Here is a 17,632-nt window from a genome sequence, read left to right as displayed (position 1 = left end):
TTGTAGTGTCTGTACCTGGTTTTGGTATCAGGGTTATGCTGGCTTCATAGAGTGAGTTTGGGAGTATTCCATCCTTTTCTATGCTGTGAAATACCTTTAGTAGTACTGGTGTTAACTCTTCTCTGAAAGTTTGGTAGAATTCTCCAGTGAAGCTGACAGGGTCAAGGTTTTTTTGTTGTTGTTGGGAGCTTTTTAATAACCTTTTCAATCTCTCGTTTTGTTACAGGTTTTTTAGTTGTTACCTGTGTTAGTTTAGGTAGGTAGTGTGTTTCTAGAAATTTGTCTGTTTCTTCTAGGTTTTCAAATTTGTTGGAGTACAGTTTTTCATAGTATTCTGTTATGAATCTTAATTTCCGTTGGGTCTGTTGTGATAGCGCCCGTGTCATTTCTTATTTGGATTATTTGCTTTCTCTCCTGTTTTTCTTTTGTCACTTTGGCCAGTGGTTTATTGATTTTGTTGATCTCAGAGAACCAACTTTTGGTCTTAAGTCTTTCAGTTGTTTTTCTCTTCTCTATTTCATTTGATTGTGCTCTAATTTCTGTTTGCTTCCTTCTGGTGCTGGAAGACTTCTTTTGTTGCTCTCTTTCTATTTGTTCGAGTTGCAGGGTTAATATTTTGATTATGGCCCTTCTTTTTGGATATGTGTGCATTTATGGCTATAAATTGACCTCTGAGCACTGCTTTTGCTGTGTCCCAAAGGTTCTGGTAGGATGTGTTTTCATTCTCATTTGATGCTGTGAATTTCTTTATTCCAGAAGTCCTTAAATTCTTCCATAATCCAGTAGTTTTTGAGCAAGGTGTTATTCAGTTTTCGTGTGTTCAATTTTTTTTTTTTTCCTTGCTTTTTCTGTTACTGATTTCAACTTTTATAGCTTTATGGTCAGAAAAGATACTTTGTCATATTTCATTGCTTCGGATCCTGTTAAGGCCTGCTTTATGACCTAATATGTAGTCTGTTCTGGAGAATGTTCCCTGTGCATTGGAAAAGAATGTATACTTGGCTGCTGTTGGGTGGAGTGTTCTGTATATGTCTGTGAGGTCAAGTTGGTTGATTGTGGCATTTAGATCTTCTGTGTCTTTTTTGAGCTGCTTTCTAGATGTTCTGTCCTTCACCGAAAGTGTTGTGTTGAAGTCTCCTACTGTTATTGTAGAGCTGTCTGTCTCTCTTTTCAATGCTGTAAGAGTTTGTTGTACATATTTTGGAGCCCTGTCATTGGGTGCGTAAATATTTATTATGGTTATGTCCTCCTGGTGTATTGACCCTTTGATCGTTATATAGTGTCCTTCCTTATCCTTTGTGGTGGATTTTGCTTTAAAGTCTAATTTGTAAGAGGTTAATATTGCCACTCCTAAGCTTTTTTGATTGTTGTTTGCTTCATATTTTTGTTTCATCCTTTGCGTTTTAGTTTGTGTCTTTGAGTCTAACGTGTCTCTTGTAGGCAGCATATAGATGGATTTTTTTTTTTTTCTTAATCAATTCTGCCACTCTCTTGTTTCTTTATTGGTTCCTTTAGTCCATCTGCATTCAGCATAATTAGTGATAGGTCTGAGTTTAGTGCTGTTATTTTGATAAACATCACCTTTTTATATTACCTTTTCTAAGGAAAGTAGTACATTTAAGTATTTTTTTGTTGTTGCTATTCTATAAATGAACACATTGGAAAATATGGGTTAAAAAAAAGGCTCATAGAACTTAGATCTTGACCTGTAATAGTTAAAGCGAAAGAGCCTGAGGGTAGTTCACACATTTTTAGAACTTCCTTTTGAATTGCTAGAGCTTACTTTTGAGTAAGTAGTTTTCACCTAAAATGTTTATATTAAGAACATTTAACTATACCCAAAACCCAAAAAAAAAAGTTTTTGACAGGAAAACTTCTCACGCTGAGAATAAGATTATGCTTACATTAATAGAAAATGGTGGCCGTTCATCCCGCAGAGGTGGTCAACATACTCAACTGCTTCACCTTCAGTAAAGACAAACTAGTTGCTCTTGAACTGTTAGCTTCGTAAGTATTTTTCTTTTTACTTCATTAGAGAAGAAGTGTGAAAACTTAGACTGTCTTAACTCATTAGTGTATGTTAACGTGTCAGGATTAAACTAGTGAATGGGACTCTAATGAAATATATTCTGTGAAAGCATAGTGCTGAGCTCTTATTACTTCATGTGAATGAATAGGGTACTTCTCAGACGTGATTATAACTTACAGAATAATGGGGCTTATCAAAATTATCAGTTTGCCTGCATTTCAGTGACGTGCTTTACCTTTGTGCTCTGAGTAACTGGAAAGCCATGCTGGTGAAGACGCAGGACTTAGAGTCAGACAGAGCTTCTGCCACATACTGACAGTGTGGTTCTGGCAAGATTCTTATTCCACACGAGCCTTATTTTCCTCACTTGTAAAACTAAGGACCTCACCTGTTCAGTAGTGTCTGTGAAGTTTAGATCCCTAAGGTATGTGGAAGACTAGCGGAGCATTTAACAGATGATCATAATGATTGTAAGCGCAGAAGGGAGGAACTGGTCCCTTTGCATAATTGAAAAGTGTCTAAGTTGCTGCTTACTTAGAACACAATTTTTAAATTCCTTGTATATGTGTAGATGTCCACAAAACACAACATTAAAATAAAGCGTAAGGTAAAACTTAATTTTTAGATCAACCATGATTTTTATGCATTTGACATAGGGGTTTATTCTACTGCCTTCTCTCTCTCAGCACTCATTGTAGAGGTTATATTTTCAAGAATTTTAAAGTTGTGATTTTTATTTATAGTATTACTTTGTGGTTTTCAAGTATTCAGTTTGATAAACTTCATTTCAATTATATTTATCCTCTATATAAGCACGATATTTAAATTGGCCTATTAAAAGTAAAAACGTTGAATTGTACATGTTGTGTTATATACATTTTTACTGTAGTTGGAAAAAAGGGATATATGTTGCCTATAGCAAAGAAGGGACAAAGTAAATAATTAAACTTTTCTCCCAGCGTAATGGAGAAACTCTCACTTACATATGTTTGCGCAACAAAGGTTGCTGACCTCTGTGTGTATGTCTAGGTTCTTAAATGAAAAGCTGAATTGTATTTCCTTGGTAGAAACATCGTTGATGCACAGAATTCTCGTCCCATTGAAGATTTATTCAGGATAAATATGTCTGAGAAGAAACGGTGTAAGAGAGTTCTTGAACAGGTAATTTTCTCAAGCCTGCTATGCCAACGGTACATTGGTTTTGCTGCATGTTGATGAAGAAAAAAGTAACTCTCCTGTTCCTGTGTTAACTTTAGTGGGTAACCTGACTGCTTTTATGAAGTGGGTTAAGATTGAACAGAGCAAATTCAGAGCTGGGTAAAGGAGGTGCCTTTGGGGGTAGAGATGGCTTGAGAGTGACAGACCAGTTGGCCACTCAGCTTGGGCTTCATGGGGTACTTAAGTCTCGGTCCCTTGGTAGCTTTACCATGGCCCCAAACTTTTGTGTGTAACGTTATGTATTTAAGAACTTGATTTTTTAAGTTTGCTTTGTCGTCAGACTTCTGTTAGTCAAATTCATAAGAGATGAATATTGAAGCAAAATTCTAGTTTATTAATATAAAATTTACAAGAGCAGTAGAACTTTCCAAGCCTAGAAGTCTTGATTTGATCACCTAAGGTGGTTGTTTCCTAGGGTTGTTGTGGCTGGAAACTCGAGTGTTTTGTGGACTAGGCCTCTGGCCAGTGTTCATCAGTACAACTTTTCAGAAAGGTAAACTTGAAGAGCCTTTAAAATGTTGATACCTTTTAGGCCAAAAATTCTTCTTCTAGGAATTTACTCTAAGGGAATAAGTAGAAACGTACAAATAAGTAGAATCTACATATTCACCTGGTTCTATTTAAAATAGCCAAAAATTAAGGTTTGGGTTGTTTGGTAGGGGGCTGGCTTCTGTATCTAAGCAAATGTGTTATAAATGAAATATATAAAGCCAGTATAGTTCTATAACCAAATATAAAACATACATACATAGCTGTATATGTATAACTTAACACACCTGCTCCTTCTTTATCTGATCTCTGATCTGACATTTCACATTTACGACAGTAGTAAAAAGTCTACTATCTGACTATTTTGCCCGTTAATGACGTCTGTCTGGCAGTAACCCTTTCATGACCAGTGGTACATACAGTTCACACCTACATTTTACACCTCTTGGGTTTATTGGGAAGGTACTGGTCCACTGACAATACGTTTCCACCAGTCCTACCTCCCTCCCCAAGTCCAGAGGGACATATGTATCCCATCAGCCCTACCCCAGAGTCCAGAGGGACATATACGTCCCACATAATATTTTGTGATCTGATGTGGTCATCCTGCATTTCTGCATAGTGCCAATTTTCACATAACAACCGGGTCTTCGGAACTTAACCATGTTGATAAGTGAGGAGTGGGTGTATCCCTATAACATGGTATGGATTTATTGGAATGTACGTTGCATGATATAGTGCGTTTTATTCGTTTAATAAATACTGAGCACCAACTCAGTATGTGTTACTTTTCAGAAGCCAGATGTAACAATAAACAAGCTAAGTAAAAATCCCTTCCCTCAGTGTATCTTATAAGCATGTTACATTGTGTCTAGCACTGTCTTTGATAAATAGCTCTTGTTTTTTCAACAGCACAACTCTGTGGACACCCAGTGTCCTGTGTTGTTTATGTTTTCTCCATTAAGCTGTAAACTCCTTCAGAGCAGGGACCATGTCTCTTTCATCTCTGAGCCCTCCTTGCTTTTCCTATAGCATGAATTGGATGATGTTATTTCTTGGTGGTGGAGAGATGATACAGGTTAAATAATAAATGGATTTTTCTGCACACAATTTACAAAGTTTGTTGTGAAGATAATCTTGTATAGTTGTTGAGTTGCAATGTTAACAACATTACGACGTGACCATTTTAATAATCCCACTTACGTAAAGTGATTTTACTGATTAATTTTGGTCACATTCACAGCTGGACAGTAAGTATGGATGGTGTAAGAACAGACTGAATGTGATGTTGTTTAATTCATGTTCCTTAGCCAGGCTTCTCAGTACACATAATACCTGACTTTTTTTACACTGTCTTGTTTGTTATATTACAGGCTTTCAAGGGAGGCTGCAAAGCTCCTCATGCCATGATATCTTCTTGTGGAACAATTCCAGGAAATCCATATCCTAAAGGAAAACCTAGTCGCATAAATGGAATTTTTCCAGTAAGCATATTTTTATGGCTATGTGTGAAACTTCCTGTGGCTAGGAATTAAATTTATCATAGTTCTAGTATTTTAAAAATGCCAGTTGATGAAGCTTTCACAAAAGAAAGGAATTTTATTATGTCAGCAGCTTAATTCATAGGTTCACTACTAATTGAAAGTTCATATTTAAACTTCATTAAAATATTTGTGTGAAATCTAAAGAAAATAAGCCAAACACAGAAGAGGAAGGTTTTTGTCTTACTTTGCTTTTCCAAGCATTTTAGAAGCACTGATTTACATTAGTAAAGCAACATTTCTCAAATGTTCAACATTCCTTAGACAGTTTCACAGTTTGGGGAATTCTGTATGTGATGTTCTAGTCTTGGAGAATCACACTGCATAATGTAGACACTGAGAAGTCAGGTATGTAGGAAGGAAACTTGTTTTTATATCATCCAGCCTTCCTCAAACCTCTTTGTGAAATAACTTTTACAAAGAATGGTATATCTCTATTGCTGTGTAACAGATAATCCCAAAATTTAGTACATTAAAACAGTAAATATGTACTACCTTACACAGTTTCTGTGGGCCAGGAATCTGGGAATGGCTTACCTGGGTAGTTCTGACTCAGGCTTTCTCGTGAGGTTGCAGTCACCTGCAGACTTGATTGGATCTCAAGAATATGCTTCCAGAGTCACTCCCTTACATGCCTGGTAGGGTGGGCATGGCTGTTGGCAGGGCCTTTGTTCTTCACCACCGGCTTTCCCATAGGGCTGCTTGAATGTCCTCGTGGCATGGCAGCATCTTCCTCCAGAGCAAGTGATCCAGGAGGGCAAGCGGCAACTGCACTGTCTTTTATGGCATGATCATTTCTGCAGTATCCTATGTGTTACACAGGTCAGCCCTGTGCATTGTGGGAAGGGACTACTCAAGGGCACAGGAGGTGAGGATCACCGGGGCCATCTTGGAAGATTGCTACCATACTAGTGTGAACCAGTCAGGGACACGCAGTGGCCGTCTGTCAGTTTACTCTGGTCTGTTAATTACAGCACTGTTTAATGAGGTCTTATTTGCCCTTGTACAATATAAACAATCACAATGGTTACAGAGAATACCATTTTTCTCATCTACTTTCTACTGTGTTACAGGCACCCCTCTTGAGTCTTTAAACATTATACGTGTGATGCCGTTGGAAATGTTCTTTTTGTAGACAAAAAATAATTAGAACATACTTTATGCTCTCCTTCTACTATTTGCTTTGTGTATTGCGTATATACTTAGGTGTAACTCTGTAAGTTTTGTGAAGGTTCTGTAGCTTATAAGGGTTGAGCACTTTGTTAGCAGTCATGGTGCCAACTGGGGCAGAACTGGGTCTAGAATCCAAGTCTCTGAACTCCTATTAACTTAAGTCCTTTACTTCAGTGTAACACTGTGGTTTTATTGTTGTTGTTTGGTTGGTTTTGGTTTTTACTTTTTTCTTTTTTGGTCTGAATTACTTTTTTTCCTTTGTCTTTTTTTTTTTAAATAGGGAACCCCTTTGAAAAAAGATGGTGAAGAATGTAGCAGTGAAGGCAAAGGAATAGCTGCACGGATTCTTGGACCGTCCAAACCAGTATGTTTAGAAAATAAATGATGAAACAAGTCTTAACTCCTACTTAAATTTTTCTGTCTATTCAAAGCATAAATTTAGGTTTTGCTTTGCAAAGTTTAAAGTGTACTAGAAAACCTAGGTGAGTAAGAGTGAGTGGTCTAGGGAAATATAGTGCACTTGGTCAGAAATGTTAGGGACCATCTGAGGTTAAATGTTTAGTTTTAAAGTTTTTTCTGCAGCCACATTCAAGTGCCTTGTGGGTGGAAGGTTGGTTGGAGTGGAAGTACCAGAGGCTACCTTGTAGTCCTCGACTATCCACATTACAAGAACTCCTGTGAGAAACAGTCACAGACATCCTAGTCCTTTCACTAGGTGAGCGCTTCAGACAGGGCCATTGTTAGGAGAGCTAGGAAGAGCCTGAGCCCTGCCCCCACTGCAGGGGCTCTCTCTCTCAGTGTTAAAGTGCAGCCCTTGGCTTAGATTTGGATATCAGATTCTATAAAGACCAATTCTTTGGATGCCCTTTGTTATTTGCATAAGTTCCATCAACTATTAGATAAAATATTTTTGGATTTATAGATATTTCAAAAGTCTGAAATAATTGAATTCCTGATCCCAGACTGGGGGCAGTGGTAGTTCAGCGGTAGAGTTCTTGCCTTCTTGTGCGAGACCCGAGTTTGATTCCCGGCCAGTGCACCTCAAGCACAGCCATCACGCATCCGTCGGTGGAGGCTTGTGTGCTGCTCCGATGTTGGACAGACTTCAGTGGTGCTTCCTGACTAAGACTAGGAAGAAAGGCCTGGTGATCTATTCCCAGAAATTAGCCATTGAAAACTATAGATCACAACAGTCTGATCCTGTTGTGCGTGGGTCGCCATGAGTCAGCGGCAAACAACAATTCCAGTCTCTATTCTACCAGAGTTCCCAAAATGCCAAATGCTAAAGCAAACAATGCTTTTTCTTCCAGAAGGTGAAAAGAGGATGGGAATGACAGGATTAATTCCTAATGAGTTTAGAAAGATGTTGCCATGGGAGGTTCTTGGGTAACGAAGATGCCAAAACCGAGCAGATTTCCTGTGTAGTATAAGAGGAATGAGTATTCGTGGATCAACCTGGGCTGGGTCAGAGAGGAGGTTGCTGTGAGGATAAGGCCTGTCCCTTCATCAGGGACGATACTGAAATAAAAAATAAACACCTGCACAGCTGTCTTTGACAGAATCTGCCGTTGAAATTTAATAGGGATCACCTTTATTAAAGCAAAGAACTTTCTCTCACTTGTGCTTGTTAAGATTTGATACTTTGGGGCATTCTTAGCCTATTAGGACTAAATATTTTGAAAGCGAAACTTTGTGTTTTATTTTGCCAGGAGACAGCTTACTTGATTTTCTTCTAACTGTAGTACTTTCCCCTTCCCCTAGCCTCCTTCAACATACAATCCACATAAACCTGTTCCTTATCCGATACCTCCGTGTCGGCCACATGCAACCATTGCACCAAGTAAGACGTTCCTTTCTCTCTCTTTTTCTTTTCTATTTTTTGCTGTTTTTATTTATTAAATTGAAAGTAAATGCTGGCATATGTACTTGGGGAATCTGGAGCAGTTGTGCAATACACCGTGACGAGTTTGATTTTCCCACAGTCAGCTGCTAGTGTCCTTTCTGCAGCAGTGCTGCAGACAGAGTTTGTTCAGGGATCTTCTTTCTATTGTGGTGAATATGTAGGTAACAAAACATCTGCCATTATAAATTATTTTTAATGATTATTGTTAGTTTTCACTTTGGTAAATTAATAGGAAGTCATCTTGGGTCTCTTTTTGGTAGTTGGCATTCAAATCAGAGGCATCATTAATGCATTGGACTTAGAAAAGTCAGGTATATGTGCTTGGCAGGAAAGGTAGACAATTTAAGTACGGCTGGTGTTGCTGCCATGCAGCTCAGTGACTTTATACCTGGAATGAGCATTCAGTCAGAAATAGGAATCTCCAGTTTTCCTGTTTGGTCTCAGTTTCACATGATTTTCGTGGAGTAGTGTCAATGAAACTTTTAAGGGTCATTTTTATACGTGACTTTCACCTAACCTTTTACACCTTCACAAACCTCCGTGTAAAATGCAGTCCTGTCATGTAACAATTTTGAAGATGAATTAGATGGCTGCATTAATAGTTTGAACTCCTGGCCACAGAATAATACTAACTGTGTTCTTTTTCTATGATGTTTTTATTTCAGGTGCTTATAACAATGCAGGTCTGGTACCATTAGCCAGTGTCATAGCTCCAGGCGTCCCTCCTCCACCACCATACACTCCTAATCCAGTAGGAACAGGTAAAGTAATGAGATGATGGTACTAGAAGGAACTTCCTCACTCATACACAGATGTGCAACTGGAGGGGAGAGGTGTGGGTTCCCAGCAGAGGGAGCTCAACCTCCAGAGCCTGGGGGAGCTGAGTGTGAATCCTGGGTAACGTGGGACACTTTATGTATCTTGGTGGACTTCTGTTTTCCCATTTGCAACACAGGATAACATTTCACTTTAAAAGTATTATTCAATAATGTAGTCAGTGACTATGTGCTGTATCCGGGGATACAAAAGTGAGCAAAACGTAATTCCCTTTTGCAAAGAGTTCGTAGTCTATTGAGAAATACACATAAGAAAAGAAAAGACAATTTCAGTACATTCTACGTAGCTGATTCTAGGTTGCCCATTTTTTCATAGTTTCACTTCTGAGATCAGGATGTGGTTTATCACAGACGGCACCTTAGATTTGTGATGAGATGGGATGATCAGCACTGTGACATACTTCACGTGTTGTGGATGCTTATAGGTTGGGCATCCAAACCAGGCCCACTAAGGTAGATGTGAGCTTTCCACCTCATCTACCCCTAAAGTGTGTTGACTCAGTAACACCAAAAAAAATAAATAAATAAATTTATTTTTAGCTGCCATTTAATTGAATTAAGTTGAGGGGGAGAAAACAGGTAAGAATGGACTGGTAATGAAAACAGGGAGCTATCAGAGGCTTGGAGCTGGGAAGTGACATGGCTTGATCTGAGTTTTTAGATGATTAATCTGGGGAATTGGCTTTGAATAGATTATGGAATGAAAAATTGGATCAGAGGGACCAACCATGAGACTACGGTAGTAGTCTATGTAAAAGGTCCTATTCAGATGAGATGTGGGTTCCAGGTGAGTGGCCCTGAAATCCATGTATGCACCACTGCTAACTAAAGGCTGGCAGTTCAAACTCATCCGCTGTTCCGTGGGAGAAAAGACCTGGCGACCTGTTCCCATAAATGTTTCAGCTTAGGAAACCCTATGGGGCAGCTCTACTCTGAGGAATGGCAAGGTAACAATTGCGGGGCTATCAGCAGTCTAAAGGGGCCCTGGTGGCACAGTGATCAAGTGCCCTGCTATTAACCAGGAAGTAAGCAGTTCGGACTCACCAGTGGCTCCTCAGGAGAAAGACCTGGCAGTCTGTTCCCCTAAAGAGTATTGTTGTTAGGTACCATCAAGTGGGTTCTGACTCACAGTGACACTGTGTACAACGGAACAAAACACTGCCTGGTCCTGTCCCGTCCTCATAGTCATTACTGTGTTTGGGCCTTTGTTGCAGCCACTGTGTCAGTCCATCTTGTTGAGGGTCTTCCTTTTTTTTGATGACCCTCTACTTCAACAGGCATGATGTCCTCCAGAGACTGGTCCCGCCTGATAACATGTCCAAAGTACATGAGACGAAATCTCGCCATCATTGCTTCTAATAAGCTGTACTTCTTCCAAGACCGATTTGTTTGTTTTTCTGGCAGTCCATGGTATATTCAGTATTCTTTACTAACACCAGTAAAGATTACAGCCTAGGAAGCCCTGTGGGGTAGTCTGACATTGTTCTGTAGGGGTGCTGTGAGTTGGAATTCAGTCGACAACACACAGCAACATCAGTGATCTGGCATTTGAATTACCTGGAACACTTGTTAAGAACATTCTTAGTTCCCCATTCTTGAGGATTAGAGGTGGTACCTGGTATCTTTATTTTTAACAAACACTTCAGGTAATTCTTATCTTTAAGCAAGATTAGCAAATACTAAGCATACAAAGAACCCAAAAGGGTTCAGAGAATCACCCTTTTCTCAAGGCTTTCCGTTAACTCCAGATTCAAGAATCCCCAGGGGCGTTCTACCTCCAAACCTTTATTGAGAATCTTTGGAGAGTGGGGCAGATGCTTGTGTGACTCAGCAAAGGAGCTGTAGGAGAGAAACGGGATTAATGAATGTATGTGTGTGGAGGTGAAGGGTAGCAAAGGATACCCTGCCCAAGGCCAGTTTATCACACGCAGATTGGAAGGTAAGACCCTGTGGGTGGGTTGGGTGGGAGAACTAGTGCCTGGCAGAGGTGGGGAGGGGGCTGGAATCCCTCTGTAGCTTGAGCTCTCTGCTGCTGGTTGGCACGGTTGTCTCCGCATTCACTTTTAATGGTGTAAACGCTCCACTAGACCACCTTGGCCCACATGTGTGAACATGGGCAGGTTGTAGAGATAGGAACCATGTCTAATGAGCAGTAAGTAGTCTTTGACAAGCCATGGAGAAGTATAATTGATTTATGAATGTCAGTACTTGGTGAAATTACTCCTGCTGTGGGGAAAAGCTTGCAAGAAGGTAGTATGAGGAGCTAGAACTCTCCCCAGCCTTCCCAGTCCAACTTTTTGCTGTGGGTCTGTTGGGAAACCCTGGTGGCCTAGTGATTAAGAGCTACGTCGGCAGTTTAAATCTACAAGGTGCTCCTTGGAAACCCTACGGGGCAGTGCTACTCTGTACTTTAGGGTCTCAATGGGTGGGAATCAACTCGACCGCAAGGGGTTTGGTTTTGGTATTGGGAACATGAGATAGGAAGTTTAAATATTTTTCACGTATTGCCGGACTGTTTTCCGAAAAGGCTACGGCAGTTTACAGCCCTGCCGATGAGAGTTGATGAGAGTACGGTCTCTTTACGTCTTTTCAGGATGGAAGATCATCTGCCTTTTAACCTTTGCTACTCGGAAACCCTGGTGGCGTAGTGGTTAAGAGCTACAGCTGCTAACCAAAAGGTTGGCAGTTCGAATCCGCCAGGCGCTCCTTGGAAACTCTACCAGACAGTTCTACTCTGACCTATAGGGTAACTATGAGTCAGAATCGACTCTACGGCAGTGGGTTTTTTTGGTTTTAACCTAATATGCTAATTTAACTTCATTTTCGTCTTTTACGAAAGTGTAATTTTTATTTGGATCAGTTATTATTTATTGCATGTTTCCGAGTTTTGTGTCTTACTTAGTAAACCTGTCCCTACCCCAAACAGTATGAAAATAATCGCATGTGTTGAAGTGTGGCTTTTCCATCCGCTTGCCATCTGTTTTGTTAATGTGTGGGCTACAATAGAACTTCGTTTTCTTCTGGCCTTCCCAGAAACGCATTCCCTTTAACTCTCCAGAGTAGATTCAGCGACTGTTCGCAGCGTACCACAATGACAGAGGAGGGCTACAAAACATTGTTTCCAAAATGTACCATTTCATTCCTTGCCCCTGTTTATGGGACCTTTTGCCATTAGTTTTACCTTTTGGGGTAGGCAGATAGAGGCTATGAAACAAAAGCTGGAACCAGGTTTACTTATCTTGGTTGAAGTTTTCACATCCCTGGCTAGTCCAGATATTCTGGGTCTTGTAAAATCCTTACTCTGTCTGCAGTTTATATACATACAGCAGACGAAGTAAAGGTTCATCTTCATTTCTTTTCCAGATAGTCATCAGTCGTGCCAGCGCCACTTACTAACTTATCCATTTTCCCCACTGACTTGAAACACTGTGTTTATCTTACGCTTCTCTTTTTTCATACATACCCACACGGATCTAATTCTAGATTCATTCTGTTCCAGCCTAGTTTTATGTTACAAATATACCATATTCATTTGGTTAGCAGGTGTATAGTATAGCATGTTCTGTTATTTCATAAGGCAAGCTCCCCCTCACTTTTTAAATTTTTTTTATTATTCTTAGAAGTGTATTCTTGCATATTAACTTTAAGATCATTTTATGTAATTAAAAATAATGGTTGATTTTATGCATACAGAGTTATGTAGTAATTTTGGGAGAATTGACATTTTCACGACATGAAGCTTTATCATTCAGTGGTATGTGTCTTGCTGTCATGCCAAGTGGTAGTATTTTTCTTCCTCAGGGCTGCTTTATGTCTTTCGAGAAGATGCTAAAGTTTTCTTCATGCAAGTTCTGTGCTTTAAGTTCATCATTAGGGATTTTAGAGGCTTTTTTTTAATTACAATTATAAATGGAATATCTCATTTCTAGGTATGTATTAAAATAGAGAACAAGTATTGATTTTTATTTATTTTTTACCTGGCCATTTGTAAAGTTTCTATTCTAATTTTTTTTTTTCTGCTTTGAAAGTCAGGGTATAAAATAATATTATCTGAGCTATACTTTTGCTATAGAAGTATTCCTTGTTCATAGGCCCTATCAGTTATTTGCATAGTGATTAAGAGCTACAGGCGCAAACCAAGAGGTCAGCAGTTCAGATTTACCGGGTGGTCCTTGGAAACTTTATGGGGCAGTTCTCTGTCCTGTAGGGTTGCTGTCAGTTGGAATCAACTCCATGGCAATGGGCGATCAGGTATTAATATGATCCATACCCTGGAAACCCTGGTGGAGTAGTGGTTGAGTGCTATGGCTGCTAACCAAAAGGTCAGCAGTTCAAATCTACCAGGTGCTCCTTGGAAACTCTATGGGGCACTTCTACTCTGTCCTGTAGGGTTGCTATGAGTCGGAATTGACTCGATGGCAATGGTTACGGTTTTTACGGTTAGCCCTGCTGGCATAGTGGTTAAGAGCTACAGCTGCTAACCAAAAGGTTGGCAGTTTGAATCCACCAGGCGCTTCTTGGAAACCCTGTGGAGCAGTTCTACTCTGTCCTGTAGGATTGCTATGAGTCGAAATCGGCTGGATGGCAACAAGTTTTTAACAGGCTTAACTACTTTTTGTTTTCATTCTACAGAAAGTATTTTGCCAGTACCTTTATTTTCCATTTTTTATTGTTATTTTTTAGGTTTTGTTTGTTTATTTAATAGGTTGATTGGTTTGTAGATTACATATGGCTGGAATTCAATTTTTAAACCATTCGGAGAGACTTCTAATGAAAATCATCTATAATCACAAGAATTAAACATTTACTCTTAATCCTTCCATTTTATTTTTATGTTCATTGTTGTTCCTTTATCCCAGTTTTTCCTTTTCCTTACTTTTGCTTAATTGGATTAGTCAAATTGCCTTTTATTTTTTTTTTAACAACTCTCTCCTTGCCCACACTCAAACTTAGACATTTTCTTAATTTTGCTGTTGATGACCTTCATATTTTTGATGGTTGACAATATACAGAAACTAAAAACTACTTTCCACTAACTTCCACATACCCTCCCCTTTTTCATCAATTTATGGATTTTGATGAAATACTATACATTTTCACTTCTGGACGTTTAGCAATCTTCCGAACTCATGACTCATGTTCTCTTCTTTGATTTCCTGCCCTGATATGCTTGTTCTAATTTCCTTTTGATAGAAAAATGCCTTTAAGTAGTTAAATCAGCAAGGATACATATGTAAGATTATAGATGATGTCTTAGTCATCTAGTGCTGCTATAACAGAAATACCACAGTGGATGGCTTTAACAAAGAGAAATTTATTTCTTCACAGTAAAGTAGGCTAGAAGTCCAAATTCAGGGTGTCATCTCCAGAGGAAGGCTTTCTCTCTCTGTCAGTCTTCTCGTCAGTCTTCCCCAACACTAGGAGCTTCTTTGTCCAGGAACCCCAGGTCCAAAGGATGTGCTCTGCTCTTGGCACTGCTTTCTTGGTGGTATGAGGTCCCCCTGTCTCTCTGCTCACTTCTATCTCAAGAGATTGCCTGAAGACACAATCCAATCCTATAGGTTGAGTCATGCTTCACCAACCCAGCTGCCACCCATCCTGCCTCATTAACATCATAGAGGCAGGATTTACAACATACAGGAAAATCACACAATACCAGGCATCACGGACAACCCAATTGATACACACATTTTTGGGGGGACATAATTCAATCCATGACAGATGAGAAACCCAATTTCAGTAATTTTTTTTTCTTAATTAGTAATTTGGTATCTTTCTTGGAAGATTACAAAGAAAATATGCTTTATCTTCAGATTTCAGAAATGGGTTTTATATCTAAAGCTTGTCAGCTTTTATACTTATTATGGTATTTGTGTGTGTATGTTTTTAACTTTCACTATGTTTTCAAAGCTCTTTTTCTTTCTTTCATTGAATCGCCACTGATAGGCACCATCTGTTTTAGTTGTTTACTTTTTGTTCCTTGGTCAAGCGACTGAGTTCCTTAAATGATCCATGATCTTTCTTTCCTCACCATGCCAGAGGTTGTGAGTTCCCTTTGCCCCTTATGCCTATCACAATGTTGGTTTCTTTGGCAGTAATTTTCCCCCATGGTTACACTGGCTAATGGGCTAGTTAGACAGGTCCTTCTGTCTGGTGGTGGGGGTGGGAGGGAGTGTGTTTTAGGTTGTTGGTCTCTGGTCTCACAGGCTTCAAGTCAGCCTCAACTGTGGTAGTCGTTCTTTGTGTGTGTGTGTGTGCTTCAGATGAATGTTTACAGAGTAAATTCCCAGGGCCATTGAATCGACAGAGTAAATTAGTTTCTTACTAAATAGCACACATACTGTTTTGTGATATTGGTTGTAAAACCCACGACATGTCAACAGTCTTCCCTTCTCAACCCTGGGTTCCTCATTTGCATGCGTCTAACTTTCCTATCCACTCCTGCCGTCTTGTCCTTGCCCCTGGGCTGGTGTGACCATTTAGCCTCATATGCGTGGTTGAGCTACATGTATTATTATTTTATGAGCCTGTCTAGTCTTTGGCTGAAGGGTGAACCTTAGGAGCGACTTCAGTACTGAGTTAAAAGGGTATCCGGGGATAGGCTAGTTCTTGACAGCCCCTGGCATAGGACCTTTTCCAGAGCTGAGTACAGCAAGTGGGCAGATGCAGATTTCTTTCTGTTTGTTTGGGTGATCCACTTGGCTTATGATAGTAGACCCGCTCCCTCATGTATCAGTTTGTCATACTGCTGTGGCTTGCCTGTTGATGTGATGCTGGAAGCTGTGCCAGCAGTATTTCAAATACCAGTAGGGTCACCCGTGGTGGACAGTTTTCAGCAGAGCTCCCAGACTAAGACAGATTAGGAAGAAGGACCTGGTGACCTACTTCTAAAAAAATTGGCCAGTGAAAACCTTATGAATAGCATTAGAATTATCGTCTGATGTAGTGCTGGAGCCCCTCGGGTTGGAAGGCAGTGAAAATACAATTAGGGGAGAGCTGCCTCTTCAAAGTAGAGTTGACTTTAATGAGGTGGATGGAGTCAAGCTTTCAGGACCTTCATTTGCTGATGTGGCACAACTCAAAATGAAGAAAAAAAAAACAGCTGCAAACACTACTAATCAAAATGTGGAATATACAAAGTATGACTCTAGGAAAATTGACAGTTGTCAAAAATTAAATGATGAAACAAACGCATAAAGATTTATATCGTAAGCATTAGTGGGCTGAATTGGACTGGTATAGGCCATTTTGAATGAGAAAATCATATGGTCTGCTATGCTGGGAATGACAAATTGAAGAGGAATAGTGTCCCATTCATCATCAAAAAGAACATTTCAAGATCTATCCTGAAGTACAATGCTGTCAGTGATAGGAAAATATCTATATGCCTACAAGGAAGACCAATTAACACAACTATTCAATTTGGAAACCCTATGGGGCAGCTCTACTCTGTCCTGTAGGTTTGCTATGAGTCAGAATTGACTCGAAAGCGGGTTTGGTTTTTTTTATTATACAATTTATGCACCAACCACTAAGGCCAAGGATGAAGAAATTGAAGATTTTTACCAACTTCTACAATGTGAAATTGATCAAGCCAAGCAATCAAGATGCATTGATAATTACTGGTAATTGGAATCGGAAAGGTAGAAACAAGAAATATCAGTAGTTGGAAAATCTGGCATTGGTGATAGAAATGGCGCTGGAGGTCACGGGATAAAATTTTGTAAGACCAACAACTTATTCATTGCAAATATGTTTTTTCAGCAACATAAACGGCAACTATGCACATGGACCTCACTGGATGGAATAGTCAGGAATCAAATCCACTACGTCTGTGGAAAGAGGCAATGGAAAAGGTTAATATCATCAGTCAGAATAAGGCCAGGGGCCCACTGTGGAACAGACCATCATCAATTGCTGATATTGCAAGTTTAAGCTGAAGCTGAAGAAAATTAAAAGAAGTCCATGAGAACCAAAGTATGACCTTGAATATATCCCATCTGAATTTAGAGACATCTGAAGAATAGATTTGATGCATTTAACACTAATGACTGAAGACCAGACAAGCTGTGGGATGCCATCAAGGACATCATACATAAAGCAAAAGGTCATTAAAAAGGCAGGAAAGAAGAAAAGATCAAAATAGATGTCAGAAGAGACTCTGAAACTTGTAGCTAAAGTGAATGGAGAAAGGATGGAGTAAGAGAGCCGAACGGAAGATTTCAAAGGGTGCCTCAAGAAGACAAACTATAGTATTATAATGATACGTGCAAAGACCTGGAGTTAGAAAACGAAAAGAGAAGAATATTCTTGACATTTCTCAAGCTGAAAGAACTGAAGAAAAAGTTCAGGCCTCAAGTTGCAGTAATGAAGGATTCTATGGGCAAGATATTGAATGACACAGGAAGCGTCAAAAGAAGATGAAAGAGACACAGAGTCATTG

The 17,632-nt window shown here is 39.6% G+C and overlaps 1 protein-coding gene across 3 annotated transcripts in view; it reads left to right on the top strand.

Annotated features, from left to right (window-relative positions):
- Positions 1 to 17,632, top strand: part of PROSER1 (proline and serine rich 1) — a 38,441-nt gene that overhangs the window by 9,835 nt on the left and 10,974 nt on the right. For 2 of the 3 annotated variants that reach the window (XM_049853364.1, XM_049853363.1), the window contains exons 4-9: positions 1,913 to 2,007; positions 3,097 to 3,190; positions 5,110 to 5,220; positions 6,731 to 6,814; positions 8,212 to 8,290; positions 9,019 to 9,114. In XM_049853364.1, coding sequence (XP_049709321.1) covers positions 1,913 to 2,007; positions 3,097 to 3,190; positions 5,110 to 5,220; positions 6,731 to 6,814; positions 8,212 to 8,290; positions 9,019 to 9,114 — 559 coding nt within the window. Of the gene's footprint in view, positions 1 to 1,912; positions 3,741 to 5,109; positions 5,221 to 6,730; positions 6,815 to 8,211; positions 8,291 to 9,018; positions 9,115 to 17,632 lie in introns of those variants that run through there. The other variant, XM_049853365.1, reaches the window with a different exon arrangement.

The sequence above is a fragment of the Elephas maximus genome, chromosome 14, assembly GCF_024166365.1.
Source record: "Elephas maximus indicus isolate mEleMax1 chromosome 14, mEleMax1 primary haplotype, whole genome shotgun sequence".
In the NCBI taxonomy this organism is placed as follows: Eukaryota; Metazoa; Chordata; class Mammalia; order Proboscidea; family Elephantidae; genus Elephas; species Elephas maximus.
The sequence above is the reverse complement of the archived record's forward strand: the minus strand, read 5'-3'. Positions and strand labels throughout refer to the sequence as shown.